This window comes from Molothrus ater, chromosome 9 (genome assembly GCF_012460135.2).
Source record: "Molothrus ater isolate BHLD 08-10-18 breed brown headed cowbird chromosome 9, BPBGC_Mater_1.1, whole genome shotgun sequence".
Lineage (NCBI taxonomy): Eukaryota > Metazoa > Chordata > Aves > Passeriformes > Icteridae > Molothrus > Molothrus ater.
In genome coordinates, this window is record NC_050486.2 from 22,544,066 (window position 1) to 22,568,211 (window position 24,146).

Here is a 24,146-nt window from a genome sequence, read left to right on the forward strand (position 1 = left end):
TCCCAACCCAGTTTCCCCACAAGAAGACACTTTTCCATCATTTTTCAGAAGCTGGGGAGCCCACACAAGCTGCCTGGTGTAGTTTATCACATGCAAGTGAAAAAACATGGCACAGATTCAGCCCTTCCCAAAGGGAAGGCACAGGGATTCAGTGATGAAGCATTCAGGTTCCACAGGCTGCCAAACAAGAGATTCACATGCAACACAAGCAGACCCAGCACTACCTCAAAAGCACAGATCAGAGTGCCTGATTTAGTGACCTTCCACATAGAAGCAAGAACCTCTTCCCCACTGACATGAAAAGAGCATTGTGAAAACCTTCCAAATGAGGCCCTCTGGGGCTAACTCACCTGAAGAAAGCTGAACTCTCAGTGAAAGGTAAAGATCAGAGGGAAAGAGGCACCTGTTGGATCATCAGCTGAATCTGACTTCTCCTTTCAGAGCAAAGAAAGATCCAAGACCTGCCCTACTGAAACATCACTCCTGTACCCCTGCCAAAAGGTCTCCCGTGCTCTCTGCTACCTTTCTTATCCAGGAGGAAAAGGGAAGAAGAAGAAGATCATTTTAAAGCACAGTTCAACTACAAGCATTTCCTTTAAAAGAAAGGCAAGTAAACATAAAGGGCCTGGCACCTGGTTTGGGACTCCTGCTCTGCTCAGATTTCACTCAAGGGCATGAACTGCACAGAGCACTGGGGAGTGCTGCATCCCACGCCTCCAGGAAAACAGCCTTCCCTATCCCAGAGCCACAGACCTCCAAAGAAACTAAAAAATGACTCTGCAAGAGGCACTCAGAACTAGACTACACATGAGAGCAGAACAGTTGGCTTAAGTTAACACCTCTTCCCTGCTTGGGGCGCTTTTCTCAGTTCCCAAAAAGAAATCTGAGACCACAGACTGATAAATAAAATAAATCAATAGAAGAGGGAGGTATGCCTAGTCCTCAGAGACTTCAACTGTCTTGAATTCAATGTCACACAAAGACAAATTCTCTTTACTGTGTCAAAAATAAAGAGAGGAAAAAACCACAAAGAACTGCCAAATGTGTTAAATACATAACTTAGGGCATTTTAATTTAAAAAAGCAAAATACATTTCATCATTCATCGGCTGGCACGACGTATAAAAACTTTTAAATAACCACTTTAATATTAGTCACAAAATACTGCATGTTTTATAAAAATAGCTATATGCACTGATATTACTGATAATGTAAAACCACTCTGAATAGGCCATGCAAAGACATTCAGCTTTGACCTTTCAACTTCCAAGTGCTTGTTGCATCTGCTACTTTATTCCTTCTCAGTCTGCTTGGGAGGGTTTTGTGCTGGCACTTGGGGGCCCCCTCCTTCCCCCCTGCACACAAAGCCCTGGAAAAAGGTTTCAAAAAGGGCTGACAAGTTAAGGTGCATCATGGGCATCTCAGTGGCCCAATTTTCACAGCTTATGTTTCACAAAGTGCTCAACATCTGTGTCCTTCCCCACTGACCTCCCTTTGGTCACTTAAAATCTTCAGCTTTTCAGCCAAAACCCTTCCAAATTATTCTTGGCTCTGTTGCACCACAGTATTGAAACTGAAAGTAAAAATCTAGGCACCCAGCCTGAGATTACTACAGGAGGCAGAATTCTGTGGCTGCAGCACCATTTTTGTACAGCTGTACTCTGCTTGTGGCATTTCTGAATTATTCACACACCAAAATTCACTGATGTCTGTCTGTTCACATTAGGAAGTCCAGGTTGGACACACAAAAGGTCATGGGAGAAATACAATTTTACAGAAAGGAAGGTTTAGCTGAGGATAGCATTAATATAATAAAACCCACATTAATATTAAAAAGCCTAACAGTAACTGTAAACTGTTACATAAACAGTCTGTTACACTGCAGATATCAGATTTAAGAGTGTAACTGCTTCAAAGGGATATAATGGACATCAAACTCCAGAAAATTAAAAAAGAGATGGTATGGAGTACATTAGAGTTAAGGGCAAAGATGTGTCAGATAAAAACCCCACCTCTCCCAGTTTTCACTCCACATGCTGACACACAAATTATCAACGACATAAAAAAAGCTGCAGAGCTCTCTCCACCTCTAGAAACATGAGCACCTTTACAGTCCCATCTCGTTCCATATAAGCCCAATGAATGTAATGGAGACAGAGATCCACCCAGTCATCACCTTCATTCCTGAGTCTATAGAAAGAGAGGAGGGCACTGTTGGTTGAGAACAGTCCCTACTGCTGGCAGTGACAGCAGCACCCTCAACATGTGCCATCAAGGACAGCGGCCATCAGCAGGGAGAGGCTTGATGCTCTGCCTGGTAAAGTGTGGGTTTTTCCTGATGTTTTCAAGTTTGCATTTTAAACTGTGCTCTTCTAAGAAGAAAATGAGGAAAACTTAGTGAATTATCACCTCAGATAATAATACAGCAGCAAACTCATCTTCTGCAGTTTGGAAAAAAAACCCAGTTGAATTATCTTAATGCACTACTAAATCTGACAGGCAAAAAACATTCCCATAAAAAGCTGTCCCCTTTAAGTTACAAGTCACATCGCAAGAGCAAGCTCCTAATCAAAGTGTCGGAAGCAGAGCAGCTTTTATCAGCGCTGAAAATCCAAACAAGAACACAGACTCATCCTGCCCCCGCCACAGCAGCACAGAGCTTTAGAAGGCTTTATGGGGAACTGGCTGGAAGTCGCTGGTTTTGGTGGCGTGTGCCAGGGCCCTGCGCCGGGCCAGGCGGGATTTGGAGGGAGGGGACAGCTTCATGGAGCACACGGCGTGGGCGGCGCTCTCCTGCTCCGCGCTCAGCTCGCTCTCGTGCTGGGACAGCTGCCGGTTCAGGGCGATGGCCTCCGCAGCAAACAGGGTCAGGTCCTTCGTGCTGCTGTTCCTGGACAGGGGAAGAAAAGAAGGAAGCAGCTTCAACACAGACCTTTCACCCACTTGCCCTCACAGCACAGTATCTATTTCCAGGCGTGTTTATTTCTTCTACCAAATCATTGAGACAGCAGGCAAAATGACCAGTTAATATTTGCATTTATCGTCACTCAGAGGACCAGCAATGCATGACAAAAATACTCTGGGATTTGGGAAACAGCCACAGTTCTACTCCTCCTTCTGCCAAGGACTTCTGATTATAAACCCAGGAAGCTAACTCAGATGTCATCCTTAATTTCTACTTAAGTTCTCAATTCATCCTAATTTCATCCTCAATTCTCAAAGGATGGGCATATGAGGCCATTCTGCTGTCCTTCTCCAGAGAGCTGCAGTCCCACTACACCTGTGCCTTAGGGAAATGCTTCTCTATGGGAGAACCACCTGAAACCACCAGCAGCAGACAGAGACAGAAACAGATGTGTGACTCAGGCTCTCTGGCATACAGACTCTCCTATCAAATCACCTGCAATGAGGCTTGCCCTGCTCACAGTAAGTGGATATTGTGAGTGCCACAACTACAAGGAAAGTCAGATCCAGGTCTGTGTTTATGGTGACTATTCACCCATCAGAAAGCAGTCTCTTTGGGTAACACACTCCTTTATGCCTTTTTCTGCCTCTCCTGGGCAGCAAGCTGACAAAACCATCATTATTTCCTGTCTAAGATGAACACTGCACTGCAGGAATTCCCTCTAATGCTTTTTCCACAAACAAACAAGATTTGATCATAAAGAAAATTCAGAGCTTTAATATTTCTGATGTTCTTAACCAAATTAGTGTGGCACATTTATGAAGCTCCATTCTCAGCCAGGGATGTTACCTCCTAATTTGTCAACTCCTCTCTCCTACCCATTCTTTCAGGAATGATTCTTGGCCAAGTTTACAGATGTTTAGAAAATAAATCCTACCTTTGAAGAACTTGAGGGGTGGGCAACCCCCTTTCAGGAGCCTGCTAGAAGAAGCATTGAAGAGAAGTTATTTACATATTAGCAGCTGGGAACCAAGCTTTCCCAAGAGTGACAAAAAATAAGTGACTTCCCCAAATCTTTACAGATATTGCAAATAAACTAATTCACTGTGGGCAAAGCATATTTCATAATCTGTCTCCCCTCACAAGAAGATTTCACAGCTTGCAGGTATAAGACTAAAGCTTTGGAAGCTCTCCAGAGGGTCTATTCCTTCTTTCCTGAACAGGGAACTGAAATATAAGAGGACACTGCTGTTCTTTTATAACCATATTTACCAGCATTCTGCATTACTGTATTAGCACAATAATTTGTGTACTGCAGTACTTGCTATTCACAAGAAAGCCATTTAAAATGCACAAAGCAATAATTAAACAAAACAAAACAAACACTTAAGGGCTGACATATTTATCCAAATATTTACTATGCAGAAAAAAATAAAGCCACTGTGTATCATTTAATTAATCAAGATACAAGCACTGAAACACACAAGGACTCAAATAAAAGTTCAGAGACAGGGAACAGCTTATTTGTCACTCTGGAAGAAGAATAACTCTTTATATAAAGGGGGATACATACTCCTTGAACCCATGAATGTTGCAAAACTTGAGCAGCACTAAGTCGTTCTTTGGCATCACAAACCAGAAGCTTTGAGATGAGATCTTTGGCCTCAGAGGAAATATGTGACCAGTCCTTGTCAGGAAATTCATATTTGCCTTCCTGAATGCTCTCAAAAAGCTTGTTCTGGTAAAGGAAAAATTATTCAATTGAAATACACTGCAACCAGAAGGTTTCTCAGGTGAGACTTCCCATTCACTTTTATCCACCTAATGTGGAGGGCAACAACTGAAACCATCCAGTGTCCTTATGCAGTCAATGGAGAGTGACAGGCAGCTCCAGAGAGTGGCTCAGTGCAGCCTAAGATGGACACAATAAACTGGCTGCTGAAAACACATCCCCCCCACCCCGAAGAGGGCAGCTAAAATACTCCATTTTTACAAAGTAAATTCAGGCCCTGCATGGCAACCCTCCCAGGGCTCAGCTTTTATCTGAGGAATTGCAGTGACTACCATAAACCAGCTCAGGGACTACAGAACAAGGGAGGATTCCAGAGTGGGGAAGAGGGTGAGGAGAAGCTCTGAAATCTCACAACAGGAGGAAGGAGAGGCAGTTGCCCAACCTTACTTTAGAAACTGGTATCACTCAACTTCTCTACTGCCACCCTCAGTTCTCAGTGACAGCTCATCCTCCCAACCACCTGCCAGCATCAGGCAGAGCTCTCCACTGCTGACACTGCAGCAAGTTCTGCACCCAAAGCTCAGGGGAGAACTCTGCTCTCCCCACACACCCAGGACATGCACACTCACCTGGCAAACCCTGCAGACTTCTCCTCTGTCCCAGCCACAGTCTGTGCCACAGTTGCCCACAAAAGGGGGGTAACCACTGAGCATGATGTACAGAATCACCCCCAGGCTCCACAGATCACACCTCTTGTCATAGAATGTGGCCTCCTCCATGAAGACTTCCACCACTTCAGGTGCCATGTATTCTGCAGAGCCACACTAGGAAACCAAATTCTATCAAGTTTTCAAAGGGACAGTCACATCAAAACAAGACTCAGGTTTATCATTTTCCACTCTTTATACCAAGTGGCTTGGTGGAAAAGCAGAAATTAGGCATCAGAGAGTACTGAAATTCTTTAGCAGCACCACAAGCTGTTCTACATGGCTGTGAACCTTTAATCCAAGGTCAAAACATTAATTTATATATTTCAGGTTTTTAAGTCTTATCCATTAGTTATCAGACAAGTGTATCAGGGGAATAGATTTCTGTAAGACTTCTGCAACACTGTCAGATTTTTCTTTCACAGTAAATGGCAAAAGCACAGGACTGTACTTTTTCAAACAAATGTGTATTACAGAGCTACACACTGATTAGAGAGCTTGCATTCTCCTTAACTCATTGGCTTGGCTACAGAACCAAAACATGGGGAAATGAACACAAAACTAAGGTTCAAAGTCTGTCCATAAGCACACAAAAATGGGCACAAAAAGTTTCTCCATTTGATTGTATAAGAGATAAGCAGGACCAACATGTCACATGCTGGCCAACTGGAGAATTAACACTGAGCTCCTGTGCTTTTGTGTATTTGTTCTGTAACTGGGAGAGCAAGACAGCATTTACCACACATACACTTGCTTGAAATTAACTGCCCAGCACTGGGTGTAGTGGCAGTAAGCCCTTTGGAAGGTCTCCTCTGGAGATAAGAAAACTGGTTTAATAGAACAAAGAAAGCACAAAGCCACACCAGTCTCTCACCGGCGTTGTTAATTCGGGAGTAGTTATGGGAGTACATGCACTGTTGAGCTTCACCCCACTGCCAAGATCAAAGTCACAGATTTTTACTGGTGATATCTAAAAAATATAAGAGGTCAGGAAGACTGGGATTAATGCAAAATCTATGAATATGTACATATGTGAAGTAGAAAACCCCAGGACAGAACACAAATCCCTAGTGAGACCTACTCCCTTACAGCCACCTTCAGGCATTCACCTGCCCTGCCCCAGCTGCACCCACATCACCAGCACCTGATCCTGCTACATTATTCTTTTATTTGGTTAGGCAAGTGCCAGTACACATCAGGGGACTTGGAAAACTGGTCATTTAATGTGACCAGCTGGCCTCTAAATGCTGCTTGTCCATCTGGGTACTGGCTCAGAACAGATGAGGCACTAGGGTGTCACTGCTGTCCCTCTACAAGGCCAGTTGGCTTTTTATCTCTTAGCCAGATGTTCACATTTTCACAGCTCAAAGAAGAATTTAGTCTCTTTCAAGCTTCAGTTCTGTTAAATTTAGTTGAAATTCACTAATGGGTTCAAAACTTTTCAAGAAGAAAAAAACCACAAGGACTGTTTTTGGGAACCAAGTTAAAAAATTCAGTTTGGAGAGTTAAGAGACCAGAGTAGCACCTTTTCTGGAGATTCACACAGGATGTTTTCAGGCTTCAGGTCCCTGTGAGCAATACCTAAACAGAGTACAAATGTTCATTAGAAAGGATACTCTGCTGTTTTATTCCCCATAACTTCTCTTTTTTAGAAGGTGGCCTGGGAAATATTCTAGGTCTGAGCCTGTTACACACACCTGCCCCTCTTAGATATAATAATTTAACTGTAAAGTGCAACTGTTAAATGTCACTGTTGCATCCTGCTATACCTTTATCATCCTTAACTGGACAGGAGAGTCTGTCAAGCAAGTAAGAACCTAACATCAGAACATTTTGTTAGCCCAAATTAATTATGTTCCTTAAAACCAGCTTATTGAGATGACTGACCTGTAGGAAAGTTTAATGCTTAACACAGTTTAATGAAATTATTTTGGTGCCTTTTACAGTGAAGTTGTTATTTCCAGGTGGATCAATTGGCTTGCTGAACTCCTACCAGCACAGACAGTACTTGAGGCACTCTCCTCTGAAAAAAATCCCCTGACTCCCAGAAGAAAATATTCCTTTGAGCTACATACTCATTGCTGAAGCAAATGAAAAATTAAAGTTTCAGTTAGAGATGCTGAAGAAAATCTAAAGGAAAACAGCCAAAAGGCTTCTTCATTCAACTCCTATCAGAATAGGCAAACCTAACAGGGAAGCACAAAGTTATCTGTGTAATCCACATGCAAGGTGGTTCTCTGTAAAGTTCTTCAAATGCCTAAAAACACAATTTCTGGAAGTTTTTAATTTAATATGATCAAACTCAAATGGAAGGTACAATATGAGAGGCAAAAAAAAAAATCAAATCAAATGAGCAACTTGGCTGTAATTTAACTGCAGTCTAGTCTTGATTTAGAAACTTACACTCCAAGAACACCTTATATTACTTCAGAGTACAGGAAGGAAAATTCCACCAAACTCTAGGCAAGGGAGCTTTTAGTGTCATTTCTTCAGCACACTCCACAAGATGTGGCTTAAAATATAACAGCAGAGCCCCAAGCTAAAGGAATCAGTGTCATACTGACACAGTGCATGTGGCATGGGCACAAATGATGGCACAATGAACCCACTGAGGTGGCCTGAACTGACCTTTGCAACAAGGCTGACCAAACTCCCAGCAGTTGGCTTGGCTCACAATGGGAAAGCCAACAGTGTCTTTTTGTATTATTGTGTGAATTCAAATGTCTGATTATGTAACATTTGATTTTGCAGTTGCACAGAGCACTGAGAAAACAACCGCCTTTAAACACCTCTCCAGTAGATTATTAGCAATAAAGCACACACATCCCAAATGGGTGTAAGGCAGGATTATCATCCAGCTGAGTTTTAAACTACTCCTGTCAAAAGAATTAGTTGTCCTCATTCAAATTTTTTTAAAAGCATTTAGCTATAGGACTTCACCATTAAGCTGTGCAATAAAAGTGCTTTAATTTCCTGTTTACTTTAGTGTTCTGTACCCTACTTACTAATTATTTTAATGTCACACGGAAGAACCATAAAGAGAACAATAAAATGAAAAGGGGATGTAGCTGATTCTGCAAGCTATATCCCTGCTGTCCCAGCTCACAGCAAACAACAAGAAAGCAGACTGCTGCTCTACAGCTATTCTAATCAATCACCCTCCTCTTGTTTGGGAAAAGGGGAATTAAAACTAAAAGCTGAGAGAGAACTACAGAAAGGTATTAGTTCAGCTGATGCTAAACCTCTTGAGTGGGCTACCTGGACTTGCAGCTGTTAAGAAACCCACTACAGCCTTGCACATCAAAAAAGATTTTTTCCACATATTCAGCCTAAGTTCCCTGCTTCTTATATGTCCCATATCTCAAAGTCAAAATCTTCTAAACACAGGTATTCAAGAAATACATTCTCTGAAGGTTTAATGTTGAATTATCACATAGACAGGCTGTGAAGACTACAAAAACTCTTGATCCAAGCTAAGTTTGGTTTACATTCAAATTCACTTTTTGTAACAGTCACAACATGTGACAAGATCCACATTCATCAGGCTTACCCCTTTTACTCCAAGCATTGCTACAATTTTCTTTTTAATGGGTTCAACTTGTTGAGGTACCAGTGCTGCAATTCTAACTCAGCATATAAACGGTCCTGTGACTTGAAAGTATGGACTACACCTAAACATTTATTGATCCAGGGCAAGTACTAAGCAATTTAGGCAGCAAACCAAATCTGCTGAGATCTACCAGGCTAATCAGAATGGCAAAAAGGAAAGAAAAAATGTATCAAAATAAATAACCCATAAACAGTCTCCAATTACATGCCATTCCATTCAGAGCTGGCCACTGTATTTGAAGCTGCAAGGCCAGATAATCACAACCTAGGAAAAACTTCAAAAGTATCCATCATATTCAGCCCAAAAAATATACTCTGGGATGACCATAATGCATAGAAATTTTTGAATTTAAACCAAAGTATTCCCAAGTCAAAAAAGCAACAGAAAAACACTAACGCAAAAAAAAAATCTCTATAAACATAACTGCCTTAAATCTAAGCAAATTGCAAAGGAATTGAGGACATCTTCAAATAAAGACTATGCTTCACTTAGGTCTCCTCAATTTAACAGTGGGAGTCTAAATGTGGGGGGCCAAAAGCTTCTGCAAACCAACAGGTCTTGTGACCAGCAGAAATTCTGAGTAATTACAAAAAAGTACCTCTGTTGAAAAGATGAGGAAATTAAAATTTTATTAGAACCCTTTTGAGTAACCCTTACATGGTGGCTTGTGTAAAGGAACAAATAGACTCAACCCTAATGTTAAGTGTCTCTGGGTGATGATTCAAGTGTTCTCCTTGGAAAGCCTGTACCATCTTAACACTCCCAATTACTGAAAATACTGAAATATAAAATATGAAAATAGCATCACAGAGGAAAACAGCTTAAGTCATCTGCCATTGCTGTAAATGGGAATACCAGCAAAAGCTGGCTACTTAGAGATAAATGTGCTTTATAACCTGAGTGTATTAACTAGTAAAGATGGAGGCAGCCCTCTCTCACCTTTGGTGTGAAGAAAGTCCAGAGCAGAGGCAATGTCTCTCACCACTTTGCTTGCTTCTCGTTCATTGAAGTGCTTCCTCTTTTGAATATGGGCCAGGATTGAACCTGTCAGGGTAACAGGTGAAAGGGAAAACCTCAGTATGAATGCTGAGCTAGTTCCAAGCACCATGAATCCATAATCTCATTTTCACACTTTATAGCAGCCTTTCACAGCAGGCAACTTCTGTGGAGCAAAGAGGGGAATGACTAAGAAGAAAAGGCACAACTGAGCAGCTTCACCACCTAAGTGTGCTAGAACATAGTTTTCAAACAGTGCACCTTCTAGTTTAAGCACAGCATGAGAGACAATCACTTTTTACTGCCCCAGGACATGACTGGCCTGTTTTCCACACACTGGGACAGTAGAGATTTGCCAACAGTACCAGTAAAATTCAAACATCAGCTAAGGAGATCCATAAACACTTCAGCCTACCCCAGGTCATGGATGGTCAAACTCAAACTCCCCTAATTTGCTATAATGTCACCACTGAAACCCTGCACTGAAAGTCAAGGATACATGTTTTGTGCCTCAACACCATCAAAGTAAAAGGAGATCTGACCTTTAAATACACATCAAATTCCCCACAGGCATCAAGACAAGGCTTCTGCACTGACTTAAGGTAAAATTTGCCCAGGGATATAAAATCTGACAAAAGACCTTTAAATTAAAACATACTGAAGGGCTGGTAGCTTGCAGGCAGAGCCTCACTAGTATCCCTTTAACAAAGAATAAAGGGAAGTTTGATTCCTCATTTTCATAAAGTGAATTCAATCATTCATCTCAAAAGATTAAAAATGTCTTTAAAAAAACCATGTAGTCCACAGAGATCCCAGCTCCCTAAGCAGCCTTACTATTGCCTTCTATTTTCTTATTCAGAGAGGTGTATCTCTAAAAGCAATCAGGCAAAGAAACTCAAGTAGTAACAGCCATTTGTTATTAGCCCCAGTATACTCAATGTTTTCTATCTCAGGTGATTTCACTTTTATGCTCTAGTTCTAAATGTGGAAGGAAATCTCCTACTTGGTAATTCCTATTCTAATACCATCAATGCTACTGGCACTCCTCCACAGTGAGCATTCAGAGCGGGAAGAGAAAGGACCTTCAAAAAGAAGAGAGGTATGCTCAGATATGCACAGCCAAGCAGTGTCAGCTGGGTGGAGGAAGGCCACTTTGAACCAGGTTATCAGATTTCAAACACAGACAAGGTTTTCCCTTGCTAAAACCAACACCACCTAGTTTGCTACAGATTTCTTGAGTGCACAACGTTCAAAGGGGTTTCCTGGTGTAGTTGTTCTTTTCATCTTTAGAAAGCAGTGAAAGTTCTTCAATGTTTCCAGCCCTGTGGAAAAGACCCCACACTTTGCAGGAAACAATATTGAGCTACCTGAAGTGCTCATTTCACTCAGCAGGTTTATCTGAAATTACCCTTCTGAATAGAGCTGATGTTCAAACTCTCTCAGATAAGAATTATATCAATATCAATAAAAACACACTTTACTGACTTTATATTCAGCCCATGTAGAGAATTCTCATGAAGAAAGAATAGCAGGGCACTAGTTGTTCCTACCTCTCCAGTACTCAGGGAGAAAGCATCATACAGCACCTCTCAAAATGCATTTCAGAGAAGAAAAAAAGAGAAAAAACTCTTAAATCATACAAGTTCAATCTAATCAGCTCAATTTTAACTCACTCAATTATAAAATGCTGTCAGACAAGGATACTAAAGGGACTCTGGACATCACAGTGAACTGAAAACAGATAAAATACGAGCAGAGCTCCTTCAGTTACCACAGCTACTGGAAGGCAAAGTTGAAAATGGAAAGCCCAAATTATGCTCCAACACTGTAAGAGCAGCCTCTGAGACTGGAGTTACTGAAGTAAGACTTGCATTGAAGATTAATGTTCTCATTCTTGCCAGCCTTGCCACTCACATCAGAATCTGCAGTGCATCAGATCTCACCCTAATTCTCATTCTTTGTCTTCAAACCACATACCTAACCCTTTAAATACTGATTTTTTTTTTAAGAGAAAACTAGCATCAGCCCTAGCTGAGCCTGTAAAATCAATAGCTAAGAGGAGAGTATCATTAATATCCTCTCAGCAGCCATGCAGGTACACTGACAAGCACAGACTTAAAAAAAGAGGGTTAACTAATGGAAGAATGTGGAGATGAAAAAAAAGACAAATGCAGATTCAGTCAAACAAGCCCTATTACAGCTAATTTGTCAGAGACATCTGTGCATTAAGAAAAAGTGTTATGGGAAAATACAATAAAAAGATGCAGAATTTTGAGAAAAGTTAAACAAAAGCTTTAACTCAAGAAATATACACATCCCTCTCTTTCAAAAATAGTTCTGCATCTACGCAGAAAGAATTTTTATTTCTTGCACATACAGTTTGCTCCTAGAAACCTTCTTGACCAGAGACAATAGATGATGTTCTCTGGGCAGCAGGATACTCCAGAAGCTCAGTTCTCCTTTGAAGGGTTGGCCACACTAACTCCTGGTTTTGCACAGCCATGCAATTAGCAGGTACTGTCATTATACTCCCTGCAGAAAATGTGAGAAAGCTGCAGCAAGCACTTCATGGGCTTTCTCATTCCCCAGGTGAGTGGGAAGTGCAGGAGCCCAGTGACCACTCAGGCTCACTTGATGGGCTCTCAAGCACCCACAAGCACAACTGGCTCTCCATAACAGCAACCCCAGGCACAGGCAAGATGATTTTCATAACAGAGTTCCAGGCAATTAAGTCAATCCTACATCAAAGGAAAATTCTGCCAGAGTACACAGACGCTGCACTAAATTCTCAAGCATTTTAAGTTCTTCAATTATTACTTTAAAACAGAGGCAAATAGGAGCCAAAATGATTCAATGAGCAAAGGCACAGTTTCTGCACAGTACCTCCTCGAAGCTTCTCAAAGACCAGGTAGTATCTTGTGTCATCTTCAAAAAATTCTATTAACTCCAAAATGTTCCTTTAAAAAAAGAAACAAAATAGAGAATAAAAGAAACAAGCATGGAGTGTACACACAGCAATGAAGAGTTTCAGCCCAGAGTGGATAACTAGGAAGTGCCAGAAGTAACCAAAAATACAAGTTCCAGTTAATCAAGTTGCTTTGGTTGCCTGTGACATTAAAACCACATTTCCAACTCCCACTGAAATTTAAGCATGGGAAAAAGGCCAAACACCACACTCAGACAAGATTGTGAGAGCTCTGCTACTGCTCAATTGACAGGAAGATAACTGGTAGTTGGTTGTATTTAATAATTTAAAACACTGCATTTGTGCTGCAGGCAGAAATAAAGAAAAAATAATTAAACTGGCGTTCTTTCTCTCTGGAAATCACAAAGCAAAACACAGAGGGCTCAAAGGAGACAGGCATCTGTCAACAAGATATTAAATCCAGCTCCTTAGTTGCCATTTTTAGACCAACTCCTGTTTGGCTCATGTAAATTCTTTGCAGCACAAATACCCCGGGTTGCTTTGAGAATGTCAAATGTGTGAGTCAGAATTTTTTACATTTAATGGTACACTCAATCCCTGAAATTCTGCATGTGGTCATGTGAGTTTGAGTTCTTCATCAGTTGTGCACTGGAAGACTATTTACTCTTAACCTCACAAAAGAGGAAACTTGTGGTCTGCTTCTCTACAGCACAACATAAGCCCATGAGTTTGGTAAACAAGTTGGTTTTGAAATTATTTCTGTATGTTATATTAGGCACTTGTTTGAAAAATTCAATATAAGCTGCACAATTGTAATATATACACCCCATCTGTTGTATATACATTCTAGATTAACAGAGACATCTAAAAGTAGCTCCAGAACTGCCTCAAACCCATCACAAAGTTCCCAGTGCCTGCACAGCTTTTCTTCCTCTTCAGTCATGAGTAGCAGCTTTGCAGTTGCCTCATCCTGTGGCTGCATGAAGTCAGCACACATCCAAATGAGAACTGTTAGCTTTTTGCTGATCTAAGAGTTCCAGTGCAAAAGCAGGAAGGCTGACACGAGGAGAAGGGCAAACCACACATGAGGGAAAGGAATGGTGAGATTTCCTTTCCACAGCAGCTGGTATCATATCAGCTTTTGCTGATGGTGAAATCACAGGGGAGAGTGTCAAAATATTAATTTCTCATCTGGACAAAAGCCATGCATCACTGAAGCACAATCAAGCTACATTGACCTGGCTGCTAATTGAGTTGTGTAACTATTAATCAGTAAATAGTTCCCCTAAATTTCACAGGTAAAGAAGGGGAAATTCTTAATCTGAGTAAATCAAGTGTAAATTTCAAAGTGGCTTTAAGGAGACTGCTGCAAAGCTTCTAAACTTGTCACATATAAAAATTTGAAAACAAATAATCAAAACACTCTAAATAAACAAAGGCAAGACCATACTTACTTGTTACCCTGGCACTGATACAGAGTTTCTATCTCACGAAAAACCCGACTCCGACTATGCCCAGCATTTTTTTCAATGATCTGTGAAAAAGAGTTTTAAGAACTCATATTTGAAAAATTACTGCAGGAACTATGCATGTAGCTCTGGAATTAGGTAACTGTTCCAAGGTTTGAATCTAGGGCATGCCCATTGGAGAACAACACTCCACCTTTGTTTGTTTGTTCAATTTCTCATCTGGCATTTGTTTACAGAGCAGTGTCAGCAGAGCTCTGGAAGGCATTCAGAGGACAAGAGAAATTAGGTCAGGAAGAGAAGAAAGGAACTAAATCCACACATTACACAGCCAGTGACCAGTTACCACAAGCTTTTTCTTGCATAATTTTATCTTTGCAATGTGCAGAACAGGATATCCTCTTGAGTTCTACCAAGAATAGATTTGAGTCACATCAGACACTGAACAATCAAAAAGAACAGATTTGTCATTAGAGGCATTTAAGCAACAAGTACCAAAAGCACCATAAAATAAAAGTTCATAGTGTAAACTTTATAGAGACCCAATAATAGAACCTAAAGAAAACATACATTCAATCTCAGAGCCATGAGAAGTCACCTTCCTTCACATCATCCTCAGGTTGAAAGAGGACAAGAGGCTGAGCCTGAATTATTGCTGCATAAACTGGAAGCTCATAACATCACCCAGACATCACCATCACCTGTATCCAGGACTGGTTTCTTATTTCTGCAGCCTGAGCTCTCTGGTGCAGAACAGGCAACCATCCATCAGTACTACACAGGCCTCTGCATCTGATCACATCAAATTCCTAATGCAGAGCTTTGTTTATTTCAACCTTTAAACTTCAACAATTTTACAAAGTACAGAAAAAATTCCAGCATCTTTAGAACTACTTTTTCAAAGGGGCTTAAAATTTTGTGCCTATTTTTGAATAGAATCAAACATAAAGGTTCCCTATTGCTGTTATTTCTGTTTATAATTAAATGGGGGACTCAGGATAACAACAAATTTGTAAATGAGCCCAGCTTTTCAGTGATATTACAGAACGAAGATTGGCCTCTATCAAAAATTAAAGACAGCTTTACATGAACCACTGGCAGCACCTGATGCTCTCTGAACAGCACCCAAAAGCTTGCACTGTTTGGGAGGCCATGCTGTATAGTGACTCAGCCTCTTCTTTCATAAGAAGACACGAAGGTAGACTACAACTAAAGCAGGGCATGAGAGGAAAGCTTGCCCTGAGATCCAATCACAGTGATTTACTGTTTGTGATTTCTACCTGCAGCTGATAAACCAGTTCACTCTGGAGGCACAACACTTCAGATGACAGGTTTTCTCAACAGTTATAAAACAGGCTCATTTCAAGCATCAAAAATTTCCTAGAAGGAGTTGCTATTACCCACTCTATTGCAGGTTTTCCCTGAGATACTCATAGGGAGAGGACACATCACAGACAGAAGTGATGCTGCTTTTCTCTCTACTTACTTTGACTGCATATTCTTTCCCAGTTTGGAGACTGACAGCACCCTGAACTTTAGCATATGCTCCCTCACCAAGCAGCTCAGCAGTCAGCTTGTACAAGTCTGCCAAAGAAATCCAGAAGAAAGGACACATCCATCAAAGTGAATTTTGAAAGTGAAAGTTATTTTAATGAATAACATCAAGACAAGCTCTATATCTGCTAAGCTTCCCTCAAATTTATGTAGTATTAAAGCAGACATGCCAGTCTTAACTATGCTTCCTTTTTCACCTCCCTCTTTCAAGTTCAAGAAAAATTAGAAGTAAACTTTATCACAGGATCAAAATTGCTGAGACATAAACATTTGTAGTATGAACAAATGTGTAATCTCTAGGATCTCAGCCACTATACCTGCCTTCATGTAAAATTCAAACTTTTTTTCAGGTGGAAGACAATTAATTATTTGATCAGAAAATGCTGCCATACATAATCTGCTTGCAGAGATGGTGTTTTAAGTATAACAAACTTGAACATTTAAACCTGGAATTTGTTGCTGCTACCATTTTTATTTGAAATGTATCTTCCATTGCTACTTGCCCACTAAGAAGTTTTATACTGCTCAGTTTTCTCACTGAACTATATTTTACTTACAAAATTTCACAGCATTTGTGCACACATCTATTCAACCAAAACCTTTTGACATCAGCACTGTTCCTACCAAAAAATGCAATGTCTAGCTAAGAAAACAGAAAAATATCAGAAGCAAAGCAGACTGTAACAGTTAAAAGCTTTTCAATTGTCACCAACCTTCAAACTTCCCAGGGACCTGATCTGTAGCTCTGGTTCTTTTCTTCTTTTTCCTTTTCCCACTGTCTGCTATGGGGACAGGCTGGCTGCTGACCATCTCTGTGTGGCAGAACATAGAGGTGACTTTAACAATCAATTACTTCAGGAGAAAATGCACATGCTCTTGTGTGTTTATGTTCTTATCTATCCAAAAGTTTCTCTACTTTTCTTCATCATAAGCTGCCACCTTTTTTTCAAATATCAGAGGAAACCTAAAAAGGCAATTCAGGTGCCAGTTAATAGTTTGGAGGTGTTGATAAATAAATGTAAAAACAGGAGGGAACAACAATGCATGTATTCTGAATCCTTATCTCACAGCACAGTAAGGCAATGCACAGAAATAACCCACAACAGAACATGTGCCCTGATACCAGACAGCACTTGCAGCTCTCACAAGGGCACTCCTCTGAGCTATTCTGCTGTTTTACAAAGAGATTTTTTTTTTACAAATCAGCTCAAGGAAATGAGCCTCCAAAACAGCAGGAACGTGTGGGGAAGTTTCAAATCACTCAGTGAAACAAAGCAACCACAGGAGCTAAAGTATCACAAGAGCAATCTAGGTCAGTTGATGCTGCCAAAAGGCCATAAAGAAAACCATTTCTCATGGAACCATAATGCACCTTTCTAAACCACAGATCAGTTGGCAATTTATGCTTCAAAGCAAGAAGTGTTTATGGCATTTATATTTTTTCCTACATTACTAGCTGCAGATTCTAGAAGAGTTTAGTCAGAGGTAACAATTCACTGATGCAAGATAATATGGCAAAAAACCCACCTGCATATTGTTATTGAAGGCCTAAATAAAAACATGGCCATATTTGTACAGCTAACCTATCTCCAAAAAGTTAAATGATTCCACACTGAAGTTCTAGGCAGAAGCACTTCACACCAATCACATCCAGCTAAATTTGCTTCAACAGTTTAAAATCTCAGCTGAAAATCTTCAAGGCAGTAGCAAAGTGCACCTAAAACATTTTAAGCCATGAGGAATTCTAACTAAATTTACTTTTAGTCATCTTGTACTACAGAAAAAGCTAAATCAATATAAATAGTGAGAAATAATTATGAGAATACTGGTAATGAAAGAGCAAGTCCCAAAAACTTTTGTCAGTTCTCTTTTAACAGAGATTGTGATGAGCAATTTTTCTGCCTTTCACTGTTTCTAAAGTACTCAAAACATGGGAGAAGCTCCAAGGCAGAAAACATTCCACAACAATCTACCAATACATTAAATACTTTTTCTTTGCTCCATTACATTTTTCTTGTTCTTATCTGTCAGTAATAGCTACTGTGAGTGTCACTTAGAACCCACATGTCTGAAAATTCAGGATGAGCATTATTATAAAAGTCCTTTCTCCTTAACAACTTAGTGAAACACTTCAACATATATCACTCAAAGCCTCAAAACAGTAAATCCTCATGTTCAAGTCTTAGGCAGAATGTGTTCAGAAATCATCATGATGGATGTTCTGTGACTTCTTAAACACAGTAATATAAAGCAAGTTTTACCAGTTTCTGAAGAAACAGCTTCATTTTAACTCAAACTGACACACATACAGTTTCAAATTTTATCATAAAAAGAAGGTGAGCCATTGGCAGCAAATTCCAGTTCTCCTCTTTTTCAATCCAACCTGCATCAGGAGTTATTCAGAACTGGGACTAAAGTGACACACCTGAAGCTGCTCAGAGATAGGGCTGCTCTGCTTGAAGGTGGTGCTTGATTTCCACAAGGTGTCAAACAGGCACCTTTAGTGACCTGACCTTCCACAAGCTATAGCTAGGCAGATCCTATTCCATTTCAAATATCACGGCTTCCACAAGCTATAGCTAGGCAGATTCTATTCCATTTCAAATATCACAGCTTCAGAGCTTGAAACTAAAAAATCTAGCTTTGGCTAAAACTCTAAAAATACTAGCTTTGAGTAAAATATTAGCTTTGACTAAAAATCAGCAAAAACTCCAGAATGTGAATCCTGTCTCTCAGCACAGCTGACATTTTCACAAGCAGCTCCTGCACTCTACCACCTGGCTCTGATATTTACAGTCAGCTGTTTATTAACTCACTACATTATTTCAATTCCCTTTAGTCTGACTCTATTCCTAAATTACAGAGAATTGCTTCCCTGAAAACAGGAAGTTCACTAGTTATGTATACAGAAACCAAATTGCTGAAAAGTTGACATCCTTTACCTATAGTCTTGACTAAATTTGCCATCACATTAAAACATGAAGTGTTAATTGTATTAGATTCTTATTACTGCTCTGGTCTGCTATTTCACATCACTGTGAAGCTCACTCCTGTCAACAGAGCTCATCCTTTAAAGGTATCACAGCTTCACTCCCATTACTCATTTGTTATAATGAGCCAGTACTTAAGTAACAGCTGGTCCTACAAGAAAATGCCTTCAGTCCAGCCAAACGCTTTAGAGATTTTTCAAGCTTTCAAAGAAATGTTGTTTTTTTTTTTCCTGCACCTGTACAACCAAAAGAATTTCTGGAGACACCCAAGGCCAGTGTGCCTCAACCATCCAAGCAATGCTGAGGTGTTCTGCACACTGCAGGAGTGCTCCTGGTGACAGGCACACTGTGGGCTCTGAGGCAGCTCACCCTGCCAGACAGAGCTCAGGGACTGCATGGACTGCTCTGGAGGGAAACGGCCCATGGACACATCAGGTCCAAGGTGAGTGTCTTCAAATTCTGATCTGTCCTTCTACAGTCAGGTTAGGATTATTACTCACAGGCTAATATTACCAGGAAAATCCACAGTGTAAGTAAAATGAGAGCTGCAGTTTTGCTGAAGTCCCTGAATTTTATTATCATCATAACTCAGCATTGAGGCAATATTTAATACACACACACTATTCAGAGCCTGTGTGGGAAGGTAGTTACAGCCTTTCTCTTTTGCTGTAAACGAAACTTGCAAACAAAGCCAAGAGAAGAAGAAAGGGAACAATTACCACAAGTTTCACTTCATTCAGCCCTTAAGTAATCTTTCATCTTGCTTCCTGACACTCCATATATGAACATGCCAAAATCCACTACTCAGACTTAACTCCCCTCTCATTCTAATCTGCTTCCCAAAGGAAGGAAGAGTATATTTGGAAAACAAGCACATGTGTGTAACAGGAAGCACTTGGGAACACAGAAGAGGTGCCTTTTTCTATTTAGAAGAAAATACCTTGTTTGTGTGTTTGAACTCAGTGGAAGAAAGCAGAGTCCAGGCACCACCACCTGCTCCAAAACGGGTCCTGCTTGAGCCAAGTTGTTCTGGAGCTGAAAAGAAAGATCATCACGTTACCACTCAGAAATCCTGAAAATGTTTTTCCACACATTTATGCAGTGCCCAGAGCCTAAAGACACTGCAAGGACCTGTTGTGCTGGGCTTCACGTGAACATGCAGCAAAAGCACACCCCTACAATTTCACTGGAACAAACTGAAAACAGACTTCAGTCCAGTTTTCCTCCCAGCTCAGTGTCTCACATTGTTCCTGGACCCTTCCTCCTCCATCAATGCTGATTCCTACAGATGTGGCTCATAATGAAACTGGACACACTCAGCAGGTGCTGATTCTGCAAAAACCATCTAGTTGCAGGAAGCTCAGAACAACCCAAGCTGCCTTTATATAGCAGCTACATAGTGATTAATTGTGTTTGTAATGTTACACATCAAGAGATACAATTTGAAGAGGAAGAATGTGCAATGATGTATGACAGTCCTGTGTCAAATCAGATTATTTAATACTTGTTCTGTATTAAGTACATTAATTTCAAATTGTAAGAAGTGAATACTTGATTTTTGCACTAGTTTTCCACAATTCATTCTTAGCTGTCAGAGTTACCTTCTCATTCCACCTACAGCACAACTTTTAATTTCATTTAGTCTGAGTTATCCATGAAGGGAGAGGAACTTAAAAACATTCCATCATCTTCTCAATAGTACACAAGAGTATTAACATTTTCAAATGAACACCCAAAAGTTCACAGGAAACCCAAGCAATCCAATTTCATGAAAGAGCAAGTCTGACAAAAATTATTGATCCAGTCTTATCACAGCATTACTGTAACAACCCACAGTGTCACAGCTGACACCAGCTGCCTGAAACCTTTCATACTGGGGAAAAGGTTACAGCAACCTTTCTCTTTATGTCCCTGCTTCCCCCTGTCACACTTCCAGGAGATCAGTGTCACAGCATCTCCTGCTTGTGCAATTTGCAGAGTAACTCTTTGGTACTTTCAGCTAACACTTCCCTTGCAAACTAAGAGGGGTTTTCTGAGGTTCCCAGTCAAACCCTCCAGCCATGGGTGGATCTCACTTTTCAGGATAGCACATCAAGTTATTTCAGACAGATTCCTCCCCTCCCATTTTCTTACTTCACTAGGATTACTGCTGGGGAAGCAGGGAGAACCTTGATGGAGAGGAGAGCACACAGCTCTCCTTTCCCTCTCGTGTGGGGGGAACAACTCATTTTGACACACATGCTGCAGACATGAGACTTGCTGAAATCAGCCTGTGTTTCCCCAGGCAGACATGCATTTCTTTAAAAGCAGTAGTTATCACTCAGAATGGCAGCAAAAGAACTGTTATCATCCCCACTGGAAAGACAAAGGCAAACAAGAGAAGTGTCCTGATCCAGCTAAGACATAACAAGTAAGGAGAACAACTTAGACAGAGTGTGGCTTAAAAACACTGTAATCTTTTTAATTTCTTGTTCAAGGACAATGTGTCTCCAAGGCAGCCACATGGATAGGAGGATATAATAGGGTGTATTTCACAGGGCTAACAAATAACTGTGAATGGTGAGCTCTGCTGGGAACAACATGGCACACACACTGGTTATTGCACTAAAGAACATCCTCTGTCCTTCCACAGCCAGCAGAACAGGCAAACAGAACATTTACTGCTACTGACCACTGGCAGGTAGCTCATATCTAAGACTTGCCATCACAGGGCAGTAAGAACTTAGCAGCAAAGTTATTTTAAACTCCATCACACACATTCCAAAAGAAAAAACTCCTAGCAATAGTGTGTTGACTCAACTATTTAAAGGCTCTCCAACCCCTAGAGCACTTTTAAATTAAGGAGATATCCAATGTAAGTAGGTTCTGAGGGCCCTTTACTAAACAGCAAGCTGTTTACTCTCTTCTACATCTGATGGCATGAACAACTCTCAGAAGATTATCTCTGCATCACCAAGTAGTTCCTCTAATCCCCCTCAGCTCCCTTGTTAGTGTAAACCAAAGAGAAAAACTTCTTATAAGACAACTTTTCTTTTCATACAGATACAAGATAAACATTTCCTGCTCTTGCTCCACACCCCACAAATGATCAATCAGATAATCACATTTGTCACTGGAAAAAAAAGCTACACAACATACAACTACATCAGCAAGCAGCTGTGTTTGGAGAAGCTAATGTAACTTAATGTTTTTCTAAACCTTGAAGCAAGACTGGTTTTTCTTTATTTTCCTTTCTCTGTGCTTTCAACTCTAAAATTAAGTAATTAAACTCCACTGCATTGTCACATAAGACTTGTACCAATGTCCTAACATTTGTTACCAGGAAGGTACTAGAAGGAGAGAGGACATTCCTCACAGCAGTAAATACTTTTTTTGAAAGCATTACAGAGCACTGGTACCATGAAATAATGTCGTAGAAGCCTTTTGGTTGAAAAAGACCTTTAAAGAACCAAGAAAGTTTCAAATGCACAAGGCACCCCACTTTACCTGGAGGGCTGCCAATACAAAACACCTTTAGAACTGAAGTGAAAGAGGTTCAGCTCCACAGGAGTGTTTTGCCTTGCTTCCATCCAGCACCTGGGAGGCATGAAGAGGAGCTCTGTTTAGGTAAAAAAAAAAAAAAAAAAATTCTTTGAAGTTATCAGAACATACACCAATCTTCCCAAGCCCAATTCTGAGTCATAACATTGGATGATAGAGGGTTGTAGAAGAGGTCAGCTTGTAACCGGGGAAAAAAAAATAAAATAAAATAAAGGGCAGTGGGGCTTATTCCCCAACAAATCTGACAATTCCCAGACAAGTGCCACTGGCGTCAGGGAATGGGCTGATTTTTGGCTATCACAAGTCCTGCTGATGCCAGCAGCCGAGCTGTCACCCAGGGCTGTCCCGCTGCTTCTCTCGCCTCAGAAGGTCACCCTGCTCGAGCTAATGCCACAAAGTACACATTAGGCAGATTTTCAGTGCTCCTCGGAGCTCACAGCTCTCGTTTTACGCCAGAGGAAAAACACAAGAACGAAAAGATTTCTCGTGATCACACCTAGAAGTTGCTCCGTTCGCCTTTGCCTGTTTTCCCACTCCAGCAATGTCAACAGAAAGCAGCTGCAGTAGGAGAGTACACACTTACCACTCTTTATTGAAAAACGCACTAGGTATGAAACTCAGCACTTTAAACCTTCGGGGAACAGATTCCCAGCTCCAGACACGAGGAAACTCCCGCATTCCTCGGGGAGAGCCCCCAGACCCAAAGCTGCCGGCCGGAGGGCTGAGGCACCTTCCAGCCGGGGGCTGCCGCCGCTCCCGCGCCCGAGCGCGCAGCCCGCCAACACTCCGGACGAGCCGCAGGAGCTCCCGCGGGCTCGGACCGAGCCCCGGGGGCCTCCCCTCCCTGGCCTCCCCTCAGCTGGCCGGGCCGGGAAGCGCCGTGACCGCAGCCCCCCTGCCCTCACCTCCATGGCGGCCGCGGGTCCCTCCTCGGCGGGGCGGCACCACCCGCCCCCGCCCTGAGCCTGAGGAGCGGCGGGAGCGCGCCTGCGCGCGGCACCGCCCCCTCACGGGAGCGCGCCAGGCGGGGCCGCGGCTTCTCTGAGGGGACGGGACGGGACGGGACGGGGAGCACCAGTGGGGCAGATCAATGGGACGATGTCAACGGGGTACAGCCTGCTCCCCAGGCTGGGCTGGCTGCTCGCTGTCTTCTGCTTCCCCCATGAGCAATATCACAGCATCACTTCGGCTGGAGAACCGAAGATCGCCGAGTCTGGTCCATGAGCGATCACCGCTGTGTCAAGGGAGTTCCGCGTCCCGTCTTTCTTTAAACGCCTCGCCGTCTTTCCTTAAACACCTTCAGGCAGGACGGACTAAGAAGGAAAGGAAGAGTAAAGTGACAACAGCCAAGAGCTTGGATAGAGCTTGGGAGGCACAGCATGGAAAGCCTGGTGTTGGACAAAGAGTCCGAAGGACTCCGAGAAGGTGGTGCTGAAAACCTCCTCAGCAGCAGCGCTGTGTCCCATCCTTACTTTCTCCCATCCCTTTTGGGATAATCAATGTCCTTCTGCATTTTTTCTACTCTTCCCTGAATAATTTAGATGCAGCCTATTTTCCTCTAGCTAATTCCTTACCTCTCCACAGCTGATCTCTTTTTATATTAGCAGTGAAACATATGTTCCCTTTGTGTCCAATACACTACAGAAGAGAGACGGCAGTGTAAGAGCAGTGGAGGAAAGACAAGCATGCCACTCAAATACTTGAAAAAATATTTTTTCACA

At 41.6% G+C, this 24,146-nt stretch overlaps 2 protein-coding genes across 5 annotated transcripts in view; both read right to left on the reverse strand.

Moving 5' to 3' along the window:
• Window positions 1-24,146, reverse strand: part of LOC118689531 (fatty-acid amide hydrolase 1-like) — a 207,759-nt gene that overhangs the window by 174,178 nt on the left and 9,435 nt on the right. The gene's annotated exons all lie outside the window — the stretch shown is intronic.
• On the reverse strand, window positions 1,043-23,390 carry MKNK1 (MAPK interacting serine/threonine kinase 1). 4 transcript variants are annotated; one of them, XM_036387883.1, is made up of 14 exons: window positions 23,331-23,390; window positions 22,372-22,483; window positions 19,826-19,920; window positions 16,609-16,707; window positions 15,828-15,925; window positions 14,330-14,409; window positions 12,833-12,906; window positions 9,893-9,997; window positions 6,869-6,924; window positions 6,218-6,313; window positions 5,266-5,460; window positions 4,478-4,642; window positions 3,842-3,882; window positions 1,043-2,889 (listed from the first exon to the last, which is right to left on the reverse strand). In XM_036387883.1, exons 4-14 carry the CDS (start codon window positions 16,703-16,705, stop codon window positions 2,661-2,663), a joined length of 1,236 nt encoding a protein of 411 aa, XP_036243776.1. In that variant the 5' UTR covers window positions 16,706-16,707; window positions 19,826-19,920; window positions 22,372-22,483; window positions 23,331-23,390; the 3' UTR covers window positions 1,043-2,660. The 4 variants fall into 4 exon arrangements, with proteins under 4 accessions (XP_036243776.1, XP_036243774.1, XP_036243775.1 ...); XM_036387881.1 differs by having other exon boundaries at window positions 3,842-3,885; XM_036387882.2 differs by lacking the exon at window positions 23,331-23,390 and adding an exon at window positions 23,009-23,146 and having other exon boundaries at window positions 3,842-3,885.

What these genes read in the sequence shown, in the direction of transcription:
- MKNK1 (XM_036387880.1), bottom strand. Translation starts at nt 16,723, where the DNA reads ATGTTCTGCCACACAGAGATGGTCAGCAGCCAGCCTGTCCCCATAGCA. An exon ending in TATCAGTGCCAGGGTAACAA is followed by an intron (nt 12,907 to 14,329) that starts GTAAGTATGGTC and finishes CTTTTTTTAAAG; the next exon opens with GAACATTTTGGAGTTAATAG. An exon ending in TGTGTGAATCTCCAGAAAAG is followed by an intron (nt 6,314 to 6,868) that starts GTGCTACTCTGG and finishes TATATTTTTTAG; the next exon opens with ATATCACCAGTAAAAATCTG.